Source organism: Phasianus colchicus, chromosome 3, assembly GCF_987193195.1.
Source record: "Phasianus colchicus chromosome 3, bPhaCol1.hap1.1, whole genome shotgun sequence".
Classification (NCBI taxonomy): Eukaryota; Metazoa; Chordata; class Aves; order Galliformes; family Phasianidae; genus Phasianus; species Phasianus colchicus.
The window spans coordinates 64,046,311-64,058,793 of record NC_143438.1 but is presented as its reverse complement, the minus strand read 5'-3'; the positions used below and the strand labels follow the sequence as shown (position 1 = coordinate 64,058,793).

Below are 12,483 nucleotides of genomic sequence, written 5' to 3'. Positions count from 1 at the left end.
GCTATCGGGCACGCTCGGCCTCAGCCGTTCCAGCCGGCCCCGCGGCAAACCTTGCCCTCGCACCTCGCCCGCCTTGCGGACAACATGGCGGATAACGCCTCCCCCCACATAAACTACAGCTCCCGTCATGCCCCGCTCCCGCCGCGCAGCACGCCGGGAGCTGAGCGCTCGCACGCCTTCCAAGGGCAGTGCGCGGGGGGCCGGAAGTGCGCCGTGACCCAGCGGAAGCGCTTGGAAGGCAGCTGGCCCGATACGGCGGGGGCCCTGCGAGCGGGGCGGAGGGAGCGGCACCGACCGGTGAGTGGTTGGAGAGGCCTCGCTACGGCCGCCTGGGAGGCGTCCGCGGGGTCTGCCGCTGGGAGAGCAGCGAGCCTCGCTGCTCGGGGCGGGGAGCCCGGAGTGCTGAGCGGAGAGGCCTGGAAGAGCCGGGGCGTGTGGGGAGGAGGCGGGGGTGCGTGCGTGCACGGTGGGGGAGGCTCGCTGCTAGGGGTTCACTGCTGGGCTGGGGTTCCCCTGCCGGGTGTGGGCTGGTAGCGTTTCTCCTCTCTGTAAAAGCCTCCCTGGATTCCACACGTGCCGGGAAAGGGGCTTTCCAGAACGCTGTTGTAATTAAATATCGCTCTTAAACTTTTTCCGCTACGAATGACGTCCACCCTCTTCCTACGCCATGCCCTAAAGAAAGGGCAGTAACTAAGGCCGAAAGAATTTAGGATGCGGCCTGTGGGGTTGTTGTGCCAAGGTGCGAAGTGCCGCTTGAAGTGCTTTGGCTGTAAGGGTCGGTGAACGTAAGCAAAACAGGACTGATGGGGAAGAGCGATTGACTGACATGTAGTAAAGGAAACGTGCTTCTGAACCGCCCGTTTTGGGTTTTGTTTTTCTGTAGGTGACGGCGAGCTTTGATAAGTTAATGATGGCTTAGTACCTTGTACCTTAGTACCATGTGTGAAAAGTGTGATGCTAGCAGGCAGCTCTGAGTGCCAGTGTTACCTATAACGTGTCGTACAGTTTGAAGGAGCTTTAAAGATGATTAATATTGTAGATTGCAATGCGAGCATTGCGCTATAGGGAGATGTCATTGTTGGTTTGCTCTGGTTTTGCTGTTGCAGAACTTCAGTTTGGAATGTAGATATAAACATCTTGGAGACCGTTAGGATAAAAAGAGCTTTGTGCCTGTATTTATGAATATTCTCTTCTGTACTCAAGCTTCCTCCTTTTGTATATGCTAAGAACAAAAATATAATTGGGAGAGAAGTGCAATTTATTAATTGAAAGGGTCCTTAGGAACACAGAAGTGTTTTTCTGTAATACATCTTGAGATCAGTTATCTAGTGTGTAAATATATCTTTTTTCCCTATGATTTTCCCTCAGAGAAATTTAAGATACGTGATCTTTAGAAGCTTTCATCATTTCTGGCATTTCTTTGTAATAGAGAAAAGTCATGTGAGATTTTTTCTTTTTAGTACTGAAATGGTGATGAAATGAGGTACAAAATTTCTTTTATTCTTAATGTGAGGAGTTAATGCTGGTTCACTGAGGAGATCCAGTTTTGTAAGGTACACTCTTCTGTCTTTCACTTTTGTAAATTTTTCCTGATCCGTTTGCCCCTTATGCTTTCTATGGGAATAAATTAATATCTTTTGAAAGCTTGCTTAACTTCAGATGTTTTTGCTGTGTTTTTTTGAATTCTCGGTGTATGCCCTACATTTTGTCCCAGAAATATTTTTCTGAATCAGAGTAAAATAAAGGAATCTTCATATAGGATTTTTACAAGTTTTCTTGCCTCTGGAAAGGCACAGAATGTAGTTACCGTTGTTGTGGGGTAGTTTGCATAATTGTAGTTTTTGATGAATGCTTATAATGAGAGAACAGAAATTGATACTGTATTAAAAATTTGGAATGTGCAAGCAGCTTTATTTCCTCTAACAGCTACAGATATAAAGTAGCCAAGGCTTTCCTTCTATATTAGGGAGAAAACTGTAACACTTGCTTTGTTTTTTTTTTTCTCTCTTGGGAATTACTGGAAAAGAAAGTTTCCTAAGAAAAAAGAGTACCTTAAATAAAGTGAGGCCTTTGATACTCTATACGTGGCATCCTAGCTTGCCTGTTTGTCTGAACTAGCATTCACCTTTAGTGTACCTTCCTAGTAAACTGGCTGATCTGGCAGTCTTGCTGTACCAGTTTCCTCTCATGGTTTTTCTAAATATATTTCAATCCATATTTACATTATTTTTTTGTGTGCTCTAAACAGCATATACTAAACTGAAGAGTTGTATTTGTAAACAAGCTTCTGTTTAGGATCTAGAATAGGATTATAGTTTAGGATTAAACAGTAAGACACTATTGATTTTGCATGCAGTGGCCTTTCTTTGCTGAAGAACTCTTCCTGATTTACAAATGACACTCAGAAAATTCCACATTTGACTTCTCAACAAACCCAGGAATTGTGAAGGCATTTTTGTTATTTGCCCCACATTTTCCAAAAAGTTGATCTCACAGAATACAAAAATGTCACCAACTGAAGCGTACAAAAGACGTGTGTGTGCTTGTATTGCACAGCTAAAGAGTTGGAAGCCTTTCGAGTTACCCTACACCAGAATCTGAGTTTCAAACATTTTTCTGTGGGAACAAAGAATCTGAGTGCTTGCAAATGTTTGCATAGATTTAAGTTTCTTGTGCTAACTGGACTAAGAGGATGATGTTCTGGAATGTGTACAGCAGTTGTGTGTGTTCAGTTTAATTAACGTATGCCCATCAACTATATTTTTGTCTCCCAGGCTTAGAAGGTGTAGAAGGAGGTGATGTTCTGAAAATTCTGGGTGTGTTGGTTGACAAGCATGCAGTTTTGGGTGTAAGTTAGGAAAGGGGTCATGGGCTTTTTTTTTTTTTTTCTTACATTTGATGCTCAAGAGAAACAAAAAGAAAAAACTAAACTCACTATACCGTATCATTTCTTCTTGGGGTTGTGAGGAGGTAAATGTATTCAAGCACAGGAACAGGAACACTTGCTTTTTGTTGACAATTATGGTGGTTTATGATTCTTAGTTATATTATACCTCAACGTGTAAATCTGTTACTGCTTCCACTAACTCTTGTGTAAGCTCATGAACCAGGAAGGGAGTTGACTGAAGAAAACAGGCTGTGGTTCGTGCAGGATCACGTTAACAACATCTCAGATAACTTGGGTGTAGTTGTTGGAAAGAAGATGCGTTTCACAAAACAATCACATAGAACTGAAATATGTTCAGATCTTCATAATGACACACATGACACTTCTTGATCCAGAAGAGGAACCAGTACTTGCAAACAGTTTCTTAGTTTTGTTATAGCTTTTCCAAGTTTCCTATTTTCCTTTGCTTATTTCTTCTATTGTTGCATTGACCCTGTGATCCTTTTTTTGCTCTTCACTGTCCGTATTCTGTCAGAAGAAAATCTATACAACCTCTCTTAGTCACAATTATCACTTCATATATTTTTTGGAAATTATACATTGTTATGTCAGAACAGATGAAGTGAAGTGGAACCAAGGTCTGTCCCTTGCTTCCAAGGTGAATGTAGTGGGATGCATGATGTTACTTGCTTAAAAGTAAGTAGGCTTCCCAAGCCTTCTGCTTTTAGCAGTGGTATGTTGGTTTTGTTCTGTAGAATCATAGAATCACAAGGTTGGAAAGGACCTACAAGGTCATCTAGTCCGACCGTCCTCTCATTACCATTGCTACCACAAGCAACTAAACCATATCTCACAGCTCCTCATCCAGACACCTCTTGAACACTGCTAGGACAGCGACTCCACCACCTCCCTGGGCAGCCATTCCAGTGCCTGACCACTCTCTGAAAGAAAAAGTTTTTCTATGCTATTATTATTATTATGTTATTCTATTTATTAGCAGTATAAATTTTATTCTTTGTTAATACTATTATGTTCATTAGTTGGACTTAAACTAAGGCATAATCTTGGCATGCTTTTCCTTCTTTGCTTATCTGTTTGATGAATTGTATTTGTCTTCATTTTGCTAAGCCGAACAAGCAAGGCTTTCTAATTTTTTTTCACTATACAGCAAGCTTTTTGGTCATGTTGTTAGCTCCTTTCTGTAGTGTTTCCAATTTAAACTACTTCTACCTGGGCTACTTCTGCCCAGGTAGCCAAGAAGATCAATGGCATCCTGGCTTGTATAAGAAAGTATATAGGCAGCAGGAGCAGGGAGGTGATCATGCCTGTGTACTCAGCTCTGGTGAGGCCACACTTCAACCACCATGTTGAGTTTTGGTCCCCTCACTACAAGAAAGACACTGAGGCCCTTGAGAGTGTCCATAGAAGGGCAACGAAGCTGTGAGGGATCTGGAGCCCCATCCAACCTGGCCTTGAATGCTTCTAGAGAGGGGGCATCCACAACTTCACTTGGCAACTTGTTCCAATGTCTCACCACTCTCACAGTAAAGAATTTCTTTCTGATATCTAGTCTAAATCTATCCTCTTCGAATTTAAAACCATTTCTCCTTGTTCTGTCACTACATGTCCTTATAAAAAGTCCCTCCCCAGCTTTTCTTTAGGCCCCTTCTGGTACTGGAAGGCCACTGTAAGGTCCCCCTGAAGCCTTCTCTTCGAAGAAGATAATGAAGTTTCATAGAACTTCATTTCATGTGCTGTTTCTCGATACCAGTGTATCACTTCTTTGTGTGATGCTCTGCTCCCCTTTTGTTGCAGTGCCTTCTACTTCTGTCTTATCTAAATCTGCCTACTTTTGTTTTGTTTTTGATGTTGTTGGTTTTTTTTTTTACAGTATTGTTAGAATAACATGCTTAATGTCATTTTTGGAGGACCTAGTAGTTCTTTTCACTCTAATTGTTGCACATTTGTGTCATCCTACTTTATTGTATTAGATAATGTTTCTCATAAGGTTATCCTCTTATCACATTTGTTTAACACCAGATGATTTGCCTTGTCCAAGATCCATCTAGTTTCCCTTCCTTTCCTGTTAACAAGGAAATAACAGATTCACTTCTTAATGTTAGGTTATTTGGCATGCTAATCCTTACTGCATTTGTATCCTGTTTTCCTTTATATTTTATACAGTTGACTGCCACTTCTGACCATTGGTTTTTTACACTTGGAGTGCTAATAACTGCTATTTTTTTCCTCTTTCATCATATGATAACACATTCCATTTGACATTATTAAAACGTTTACTGTGGGATTTTTTTTGCAACAGCTCTAATATTTTGGTGTAGACATTGTTTCAGTTTCCCAGCTTTAATCTGTTAGCTCCCTTAGGTTGTACACGGTAGCCTTTTTGTTCCTGAGTAATCAATACTCTCCAGCAGGACAATTTCCATTTCCAAACTAGTTGGAACAGATGAAAGATGCTATCGGTTTTATGCTGTTACTATTCCAGTGTTCAAATATAATTTCCATGGAGGAGTTACAGGAATTATTGAAAACGGTGAAAGCATTTAAAGTTTGATATTACGGAATGGCAGCCTATACAAATTAAGATCATTCTTGAACATGCCTAACGTTCAAGAAGTTTTTACATGGAAGAAGATTTGAAGTATACCAATGGGAAAGGAAAAAAAAATAAGGTATTTCTGTGAAGTTGGAATAATTTTCAAATACAACAGCGAAGTAAAGAGGAGATGCTTTTTGCTCAGTGTTCTGCAAACACTTAAAAACTAGTCATGAATGGTTAATTATACTGAAAGTGCCTTCTTGTGAGAGCTTGAGTAACCATTGGGATTATTTCATACTTCCTTGCCTGAAATGGTTATGAAAAAAGGGAGATAGAAGAAATCAACACAGCTCTGAAATACTGTTGAGAAGTGAAGCTATCTGCAATAGCAAGGAGCTGCAGCTTCCAAGGATCTGAATCTGTTGACTTTGCTTAGGAATCTCTGTAAAACTTCCTCCTAGTCCTTCAACTCCCTCCTCAACTTGCTTATTATTTTATTTTAATTTTTTTTTGGCCCCAGCTTTTACCACAAATAGAAGAGGGAGGAAATGTGGGGAGCAGTTTCTTCTGCTTTTTCACGCCTTCTTGGGATCCTTCTCAGTAGTGAGTAATAGCAGCTCATATGTCTGCTGTTGCTCATTGCTTTTCGTAGCAATCTAATGAATTATCAGAATTCTTAACAGACTTTTTGCTGCCCCAACCCCTGGGTTTCTACCGAATAACTACCCAGAATCCCTGGTCATGTTTTGCTGAACCTTTGGGCATGCAACAGTACGTCATTGATTTGTACTGGGTTAATGTTTGGAGAGTAGCTGTAGACACGAAAGGAATTTTAGGACAGCAGGTGGGTGGAATTTCTCTTTCATAGTTTTCTTTGCCACAGCAGAGATGCGGCTCAATATAGAGAAATACAAGTTGAATCTGAAAATACTGGATTTGTTTTGCAAATAAGTGCTTTCATTTCTATAATTCTTTGGAATCATGTTCGTGACAAATAACATCTGCAGCAAGCTGAGTGTCAGTTTATAAGCTCTGGAATTCCTGGTTAACTTAGCATGTGAATACCTACATTAAATATCTGGAGTAGATTATCTAAATGACACTGGGGTATGTGTCAGGAACTCTCAATCTTTAGGAAGGACGGCTTGGAGGGCCAGGTACTTAATGCACACTGATCAGATTGTTTGTTGAGCCTTCTCTTCTTCAGCCTAAATTCCCCAGCTCTGTCAGTCTTTCTGTGACTGACAGATGCTCCAATCTAGGATGCATTTGAGTGTATTTTGCACTGAGGAGGCCAGACCCAGACCAGTACTCCATCCCTGGAATGATCAGGGCTGAGTGGAACGAAAGGATGCCTTTGCTTAGTGTGCTGGCAGATCTCCTCTCAATCAGCCTGGATGGTCTTGTTCTTCCTTGCTGCAAGGGCACGTTGCTGGTTTGTGTTCTTGCCATCCCACAGCTTGTCTACCAGCACCCTTTGACCGAGACACTGGTCAGACAAGTCAGTACTGGTGCATGGTGTAATTCTTCCAAAGGTGCATTTGCCATTGAACTTTGTAGAATTCCTGTTTGCCCTTCACCAACTTGTTGAGGTGTCCAGTGAATACTAGGACACCTATATGATGCAATAGCAGCCCCTCCTGTATTCACAATATGCTGAACTGTTGTCTGACTTTTCTTCTGTAGACACAATGTTTATTCTCTTTAGTGCCTTCTGTGCTGTGGCAGAACTTGCTCTCTTTATCTCCCTACTACAGCTGCATGGGTGGTGCCTGTAATAGTAGAAGTGTAACAGGCTCCTGAGGTAACCCTGGCTTGATGGTCAATGGCTTTTAAAAACCTTAAAGAAACACTTTCTTTGCAAAGCAACAATTTGGAGATTCTAGAATATGGTAAGCTGGCGGGGATATATATAGCCAAAAAAACCCTCAAAAAACAACAAAACCACCGACAAACCAACAATAACAAAAACCAACCCAAACCAGGAAACACCAGTTTCAAAACAGTGTTTAGTGTGCATGACATTGCACGCTTTGTGCCATCATATTCTTTTTAATAGCCTTTATGATAATGTAAAGGTTAATAACTAGTGCTGACTTAAGAAATTGTATTAGTGACTAAAAACATTGCCTCGTGTGTTTTCAGACGCTCCTATTGCAAAAGCTGCTGTTGAAAAGAAATAATTTTTTTATAAGAAGAGAATGGGTAAGTGGATTATTCTTAGATTTTTGTTGCTGTTTCTCATGTGAAACATTTTAGCTCTTAAACTGCTAAGAGGGGTTGGACTATAAGACTCTAAATGTTGATCTTGTAGCTTTTTTGTGTGTGTTGTTTTTTTATTGTAGCCTGAAAACTTTGTGGAACTTCCAGCTAATGTAGTTTTTAGAGGATTTTTTTTGGTGTGAATGTTGTTTATTGAGATGAGTATATGTCTAACAGTAAAATGTAACTTATCTTAATATGCCAAATGATGAAAATATATGTGCTAAAATAGGATGCCTTTAGGTTTTATAGCACAAAACTTTTAGCTAGGAGACAAGAAAATTTTCCTATGGACATGCAGAAATTTCTCGTATTGTTTGCTAAGGTCAATCTGCTTAATTCTGGCTAAGAGGTCATAATAAGGACTGACTGTTAAATTACTGTATGTGTGTGAAACATGGCTAATTGAGCCTTTCATATCTTTCTCACTACAAATGATGGTTAATGAAACAAGGTTGGAAAGATTCTGGTGCTAGCTATACTTTTTCTGAAAGTATTTTAGCATCTTTGGCACTGATGGCAAGTTATTAAAATTATTAGTAACTATATAGTAACTTTATTCTTATTTCAAATTTATGTAACAACTTAATTGATGGGAAGAATATTATATTTGCAATAGCACCAGATACATGTAAGATAATATATTACAGTTAATGTAATTTATATTTTCTTTGTTTTGTCAGAAATAAAAACAGCACTAATGGCCAGATGTCAAGTTTGTAGTTTGTTTTATTTCTGTACTCATGCATGCAATGATATATTGGCAGTGGATTACTTTTCTAGAAGGACACAAATATCATCTGATTTTCCAAGCTGTTAGAACTTTAAAGACTTCCAGTTTTACCTTACTGCCAAAATTAATGCTGTCCTTAATATTTAATCTTATGTGCAGTATCAAACTCAAGTATTAATTTCTAATAGAACTGACGCAATACTTAGTGTAATGGCTCTGTACTCCTTTAGAAAATATGGTATTTGAAATACAACATTAACTTTCCAATTTGAATATGATATAAATTGTATATTTTTTGAGTTGGGGCTTTCTTTGCACTTTAAACAAAAGGGGAAGGAAGGTTTAAAGTTATGATGATCTTTATTACAGTTTACAGGTGTGCATGAAGAACATCTCCAAAGTCATCTTGGTGCTGAGCATGATGTGGGTACAGAGTAGTCAGTGGTTCCTACCCCAAAGAGCATGTTGCCAAAGCAGATAGGCAGGTACACAGTAAGACAAAAGAGAGGAGACAGGAAAAGCATAGTCAAAACTTATGGGGAGACTTCACAAACTTACTGGGTTTTTGTGCTTTCTTACCAAAGTCACAACATGAGTTTGACTAAATGACTAATTTTCTTAGTCTGACTGGCAGTGAGCAAGGAATTAATTCAATTTCAATTTTCCAGCACAGAAATACGTGCTTTGACTGCTTTCATTCCTACTGTGCTTCAAAAAGCATTTTTTCCTTACAGGTTGTATTTTGAAATATTAGATATGTGTTTAGATGACTTGTAAGTTATAAGTATTAGCATGCCAGATGTGGCAGTCATTTTGTGAATGAAACAAGTAGCATGTTCTTAAAATGAGTAAATTATTTTCACTTGAGAATTCATCTGGAGGAAATTTTTTTTCCTACACAGATTGCTGAAATCATGTCAGAATTTGGTGATGGACAGAGGGGAGATGTTAATCAAAATAGATGCATTTTTCTAAAAATTCCTCTTCTGAAATAGGTTACCAAAATTTTCGGAGAAATCTTGAAAAATGCAAATATTTACCTTATTTTTGGTGGTCTGCAATGGTTCTTCTGTCTGCAAATATAGTCAAAGGAAAGGTTGAAGCTTGCATTCTTGGTAATTGGAATCAGTCATTGTATACTGAAACTGTTGTTTTCCATCACAGATGGAGAAGAGAAAACATACGGTGGGTGTGAGGGCCCAGATGCTATGTATGTGAAGTTAATATCTTCTGATGGCCATGAGTTCATTGTAAAAAGAGAGCATGCATTAACATCAGGAACAATAAAAGCTATGTTGAGTGGACCAGGTAAGTATAACAGATGTAATACCCTCATGTCCTTCTCTTTCTCTGTTGGACTATTCGAATTTCTATTATATAGTGAGCAAAAGCTGGAGCAAATAATAACTTGTTTAAACCATTACTAATTCCATTTCCATTGGAACAGTCCACCTCTGTGGAGTATTGTATACCATATAATTGAACTCCATAAGTTTCTGGACGGCTAGTAATTTTATGATGTTATTACTACCGTTTTCCTCTGTTAAATATACTTGAGGTCATTGTATGAAGCTTGCAGCTGACTCCATTGCCACCTCAGTGGTAGAACTTGAAGTATTCACAAAGTCTTTATGGTAAGGAGTACTTGAGCTTAATGGCACAAGTTAGTGTAAGTTTGAAGAAGAGAGAAATTGACCAAAGGGAAAGCCCTCACGTGTTCCTAGGTATGTGAGACTACTTCTGTTTTAAGAAGTGTTTGAACTAATCATTGAAGCATGAAAGGGTGGAGAAGAGAATGAGAAATTGACTTGCATGTCTTCCTTCTTCTCTGCCCTTGTCCCATACAATTACTTTTGGCTTGTCGAGTAGCAGTAGGCTGTATCGACTTCTGATACAAATACGGTCATTCTTTTTTTGATTCTGATGAATGGAATTGCTGGCAACATCTATTTGCTGAATATACTTTCAAATTACTCAATAATAGTTGGAAAAATTAATCAATTAAAATTCTCAGCTTAATATTCTGTAATATGAACGTGAAAATACGTTGCAGACCCATTGTCTAATTCACTCTGTATCTGCCTCTGAGGTGTGCAAGAAGAGTAGTTACAAAACCTGCTCCAAATTTGTTCTGTGATCTGTAACAATATGAATAAATAAAAGGCAAAGAGGGCTAGAAAAGTGACTTTGTAAAGGAGTCAGCATTTAAGCATTTTTTACATAAAAATTTGCAAGATAAACAAGTTTGCAAGTAAAATTATTCTTACTGTCTACAGGCCGTAGTTTCACTGACGTGTAAGTGTTCTCTATTTCAGTATTGTGACACTGTCAATATGCTAACAATTGTGTTGCTTTCTACTGTTTCTATTATAGACTTCAAGGCAGATTGGCTTCAGTATGTGTGTTCAGATATTTCTACACAAATACATGTAGCCATTTGTAAATAGCTCTGCTTTGTGGTTATTATGAAAGGGATCCCGGATCCCTACAGAGATATCCCTATAGAGATAACTACATACTTCTAGGTCACCTATAAATACGGAGTGTATGTTAGTGGGCTTTGTATTGTCTTTCAGCTTAATAAGCTTAAAGTTGAGAGACAAAAACAGTGACAAATACAACAGTAGAGGAAGGCTGTGGGACTAACAACAGGATTTTGTATCCTCTGTTTCATGCTTAGAGGGCACAGAAGAAAGGTTCAAATATACTTGTGTTTTGAGATTTGAGCTTTGGATAAAATGTTCAAATCTAACAGGAATAAACTCTTACAGTATGTAATGTTTTCTGCGGTACAACTAGGGTTTTCCTCTTGTTCCTGCATGCCCTTTTTTCCCACAGCTTATCAAGTTAGTGTATCTTTAAGGCTTCAACTCTCTTTCAAATCTGCCAGAAACCATACAAGAAATTCAGTGGTAGTGGGAGGAGTCAGAACTGATGAGTGTGCATATGCAAATATGGAACACATGTAAAACATTTTCTTTTCTTGAGAAAGCTAGCTAAAAATTTGAATGTATACCTGTTTTTCTAAATGATATGTAAACTTTAGTGCCGAGCATGCTACAGTTTTAGAGAATCTCTTGAAAGCAGGCATCAGAATTACACCTATACTACTGGTGCAGTGGTTCAGAATATTAATATGTTGCAACCTAAATGAACAAACATTTTCTAATGCAAGGAATCCTCTTATTTGTGAGGATTATGATTGTGAAACACCCTGCTTTGCACTGAAGAATGTAGCAGCTAGGAAGATGGAACCTAGCAAGTCTATTTGGAATATACTGTATTATTGTAGTAAAGTGTTTCATTTTGTGGTGAATTGAGATTCTGATTTTTATTGTTTGTTTGTTTTCCCACAGGACAGTTTGCAGAAAATGAAACAAATGAGGTGAATTTTAGAGAGATCCCATCCCATGTCCTATCCAAAGTATGCATGTATTTCACCTACAAGGTCCGCTATACTAACAGCTCTACGGAGATTCCTGAATTCCCAATTGCACCTGAAATTGCACTGGAACTTCTGATGGCTGCAAACTTCTTAGATTGTTAAATAAAATAAATTATAATAAAAATGTAAAACTTTTTTCAGTATTTAATACATGTAGTTAAGTTAGTAACTTTTTTCAGATAGCATGTTGCGTGTGTGCTGTTGAGAACTGTTAAGTTCACTGCAGAAGCAATTGTCTTCAGTCCTTTTGCATATAGCAATCATTCAGTTGAGATTTGTTTTGCTGCTTACACAAATAAGGACCTTTTCACAACTGAGACAAATAAACAAATATGCCAATTAGTAGATGGCTATGCCTTATCCTTTAGGTGTGGTAGAATTTTCTTTTAATACAATGACTGTATAAAATACTGGAGTTTAGCCTAATGCTCTCTAAAAGGTAATTATAGTTAAATATAAGTAGCTGTTTAGGATTTCTAACTTTCTCTTATTGTTAAAGTTTCTAAACATCTGAACTTAATCTCCTTTATAAGGTGGCTGTTCTTTAGAGTACTTATACTAACTAGATTAGAAGTAACCTCTCTAAGGTTTGTATACTG

General features: G+C 38.5%; 1 protein-coding gene across 2 annotated transcripts; it reads left to right on the top strand.

Moving 5' to 3' along the window:
* The first annotated feature begins 163 nt into the window (after positions 1-163).
* Positions 164-12,229, top strand: ELOC (elongin C). 2 transcript variants are annotated; one of them, XM_031604837.2, is made up of 4 exons: positions 164-297; positions 7,590-7,649; positions 9,604-9,747; positions 11,796-12,229. In XM_031604837.2, the coding sequence occupies exons 2-4, from the start codon at positions 7,646-7,648 to the stop codon at positions 11,984-11,986; spliced, it is 339 nt and encodes a 112-aa protein (XP_031460697.1). In that variant the 5' UTR covers positions 164-297; positions 7,590-7,645; the 3' UTR covers positions 11,987-12,229. The 2 variants fall into 2 exon arrangements, with proteins under 2 accessions (XP_031460697.1, XP_089993851.1); XM_090137725.1 differs by lacking the exons at positions 164-297; positions 7,590-7,649 and adding an exon at positions 8,782-8,924.
* Positions 12,230-12,483: the final 254 nt, after the last annotated feature.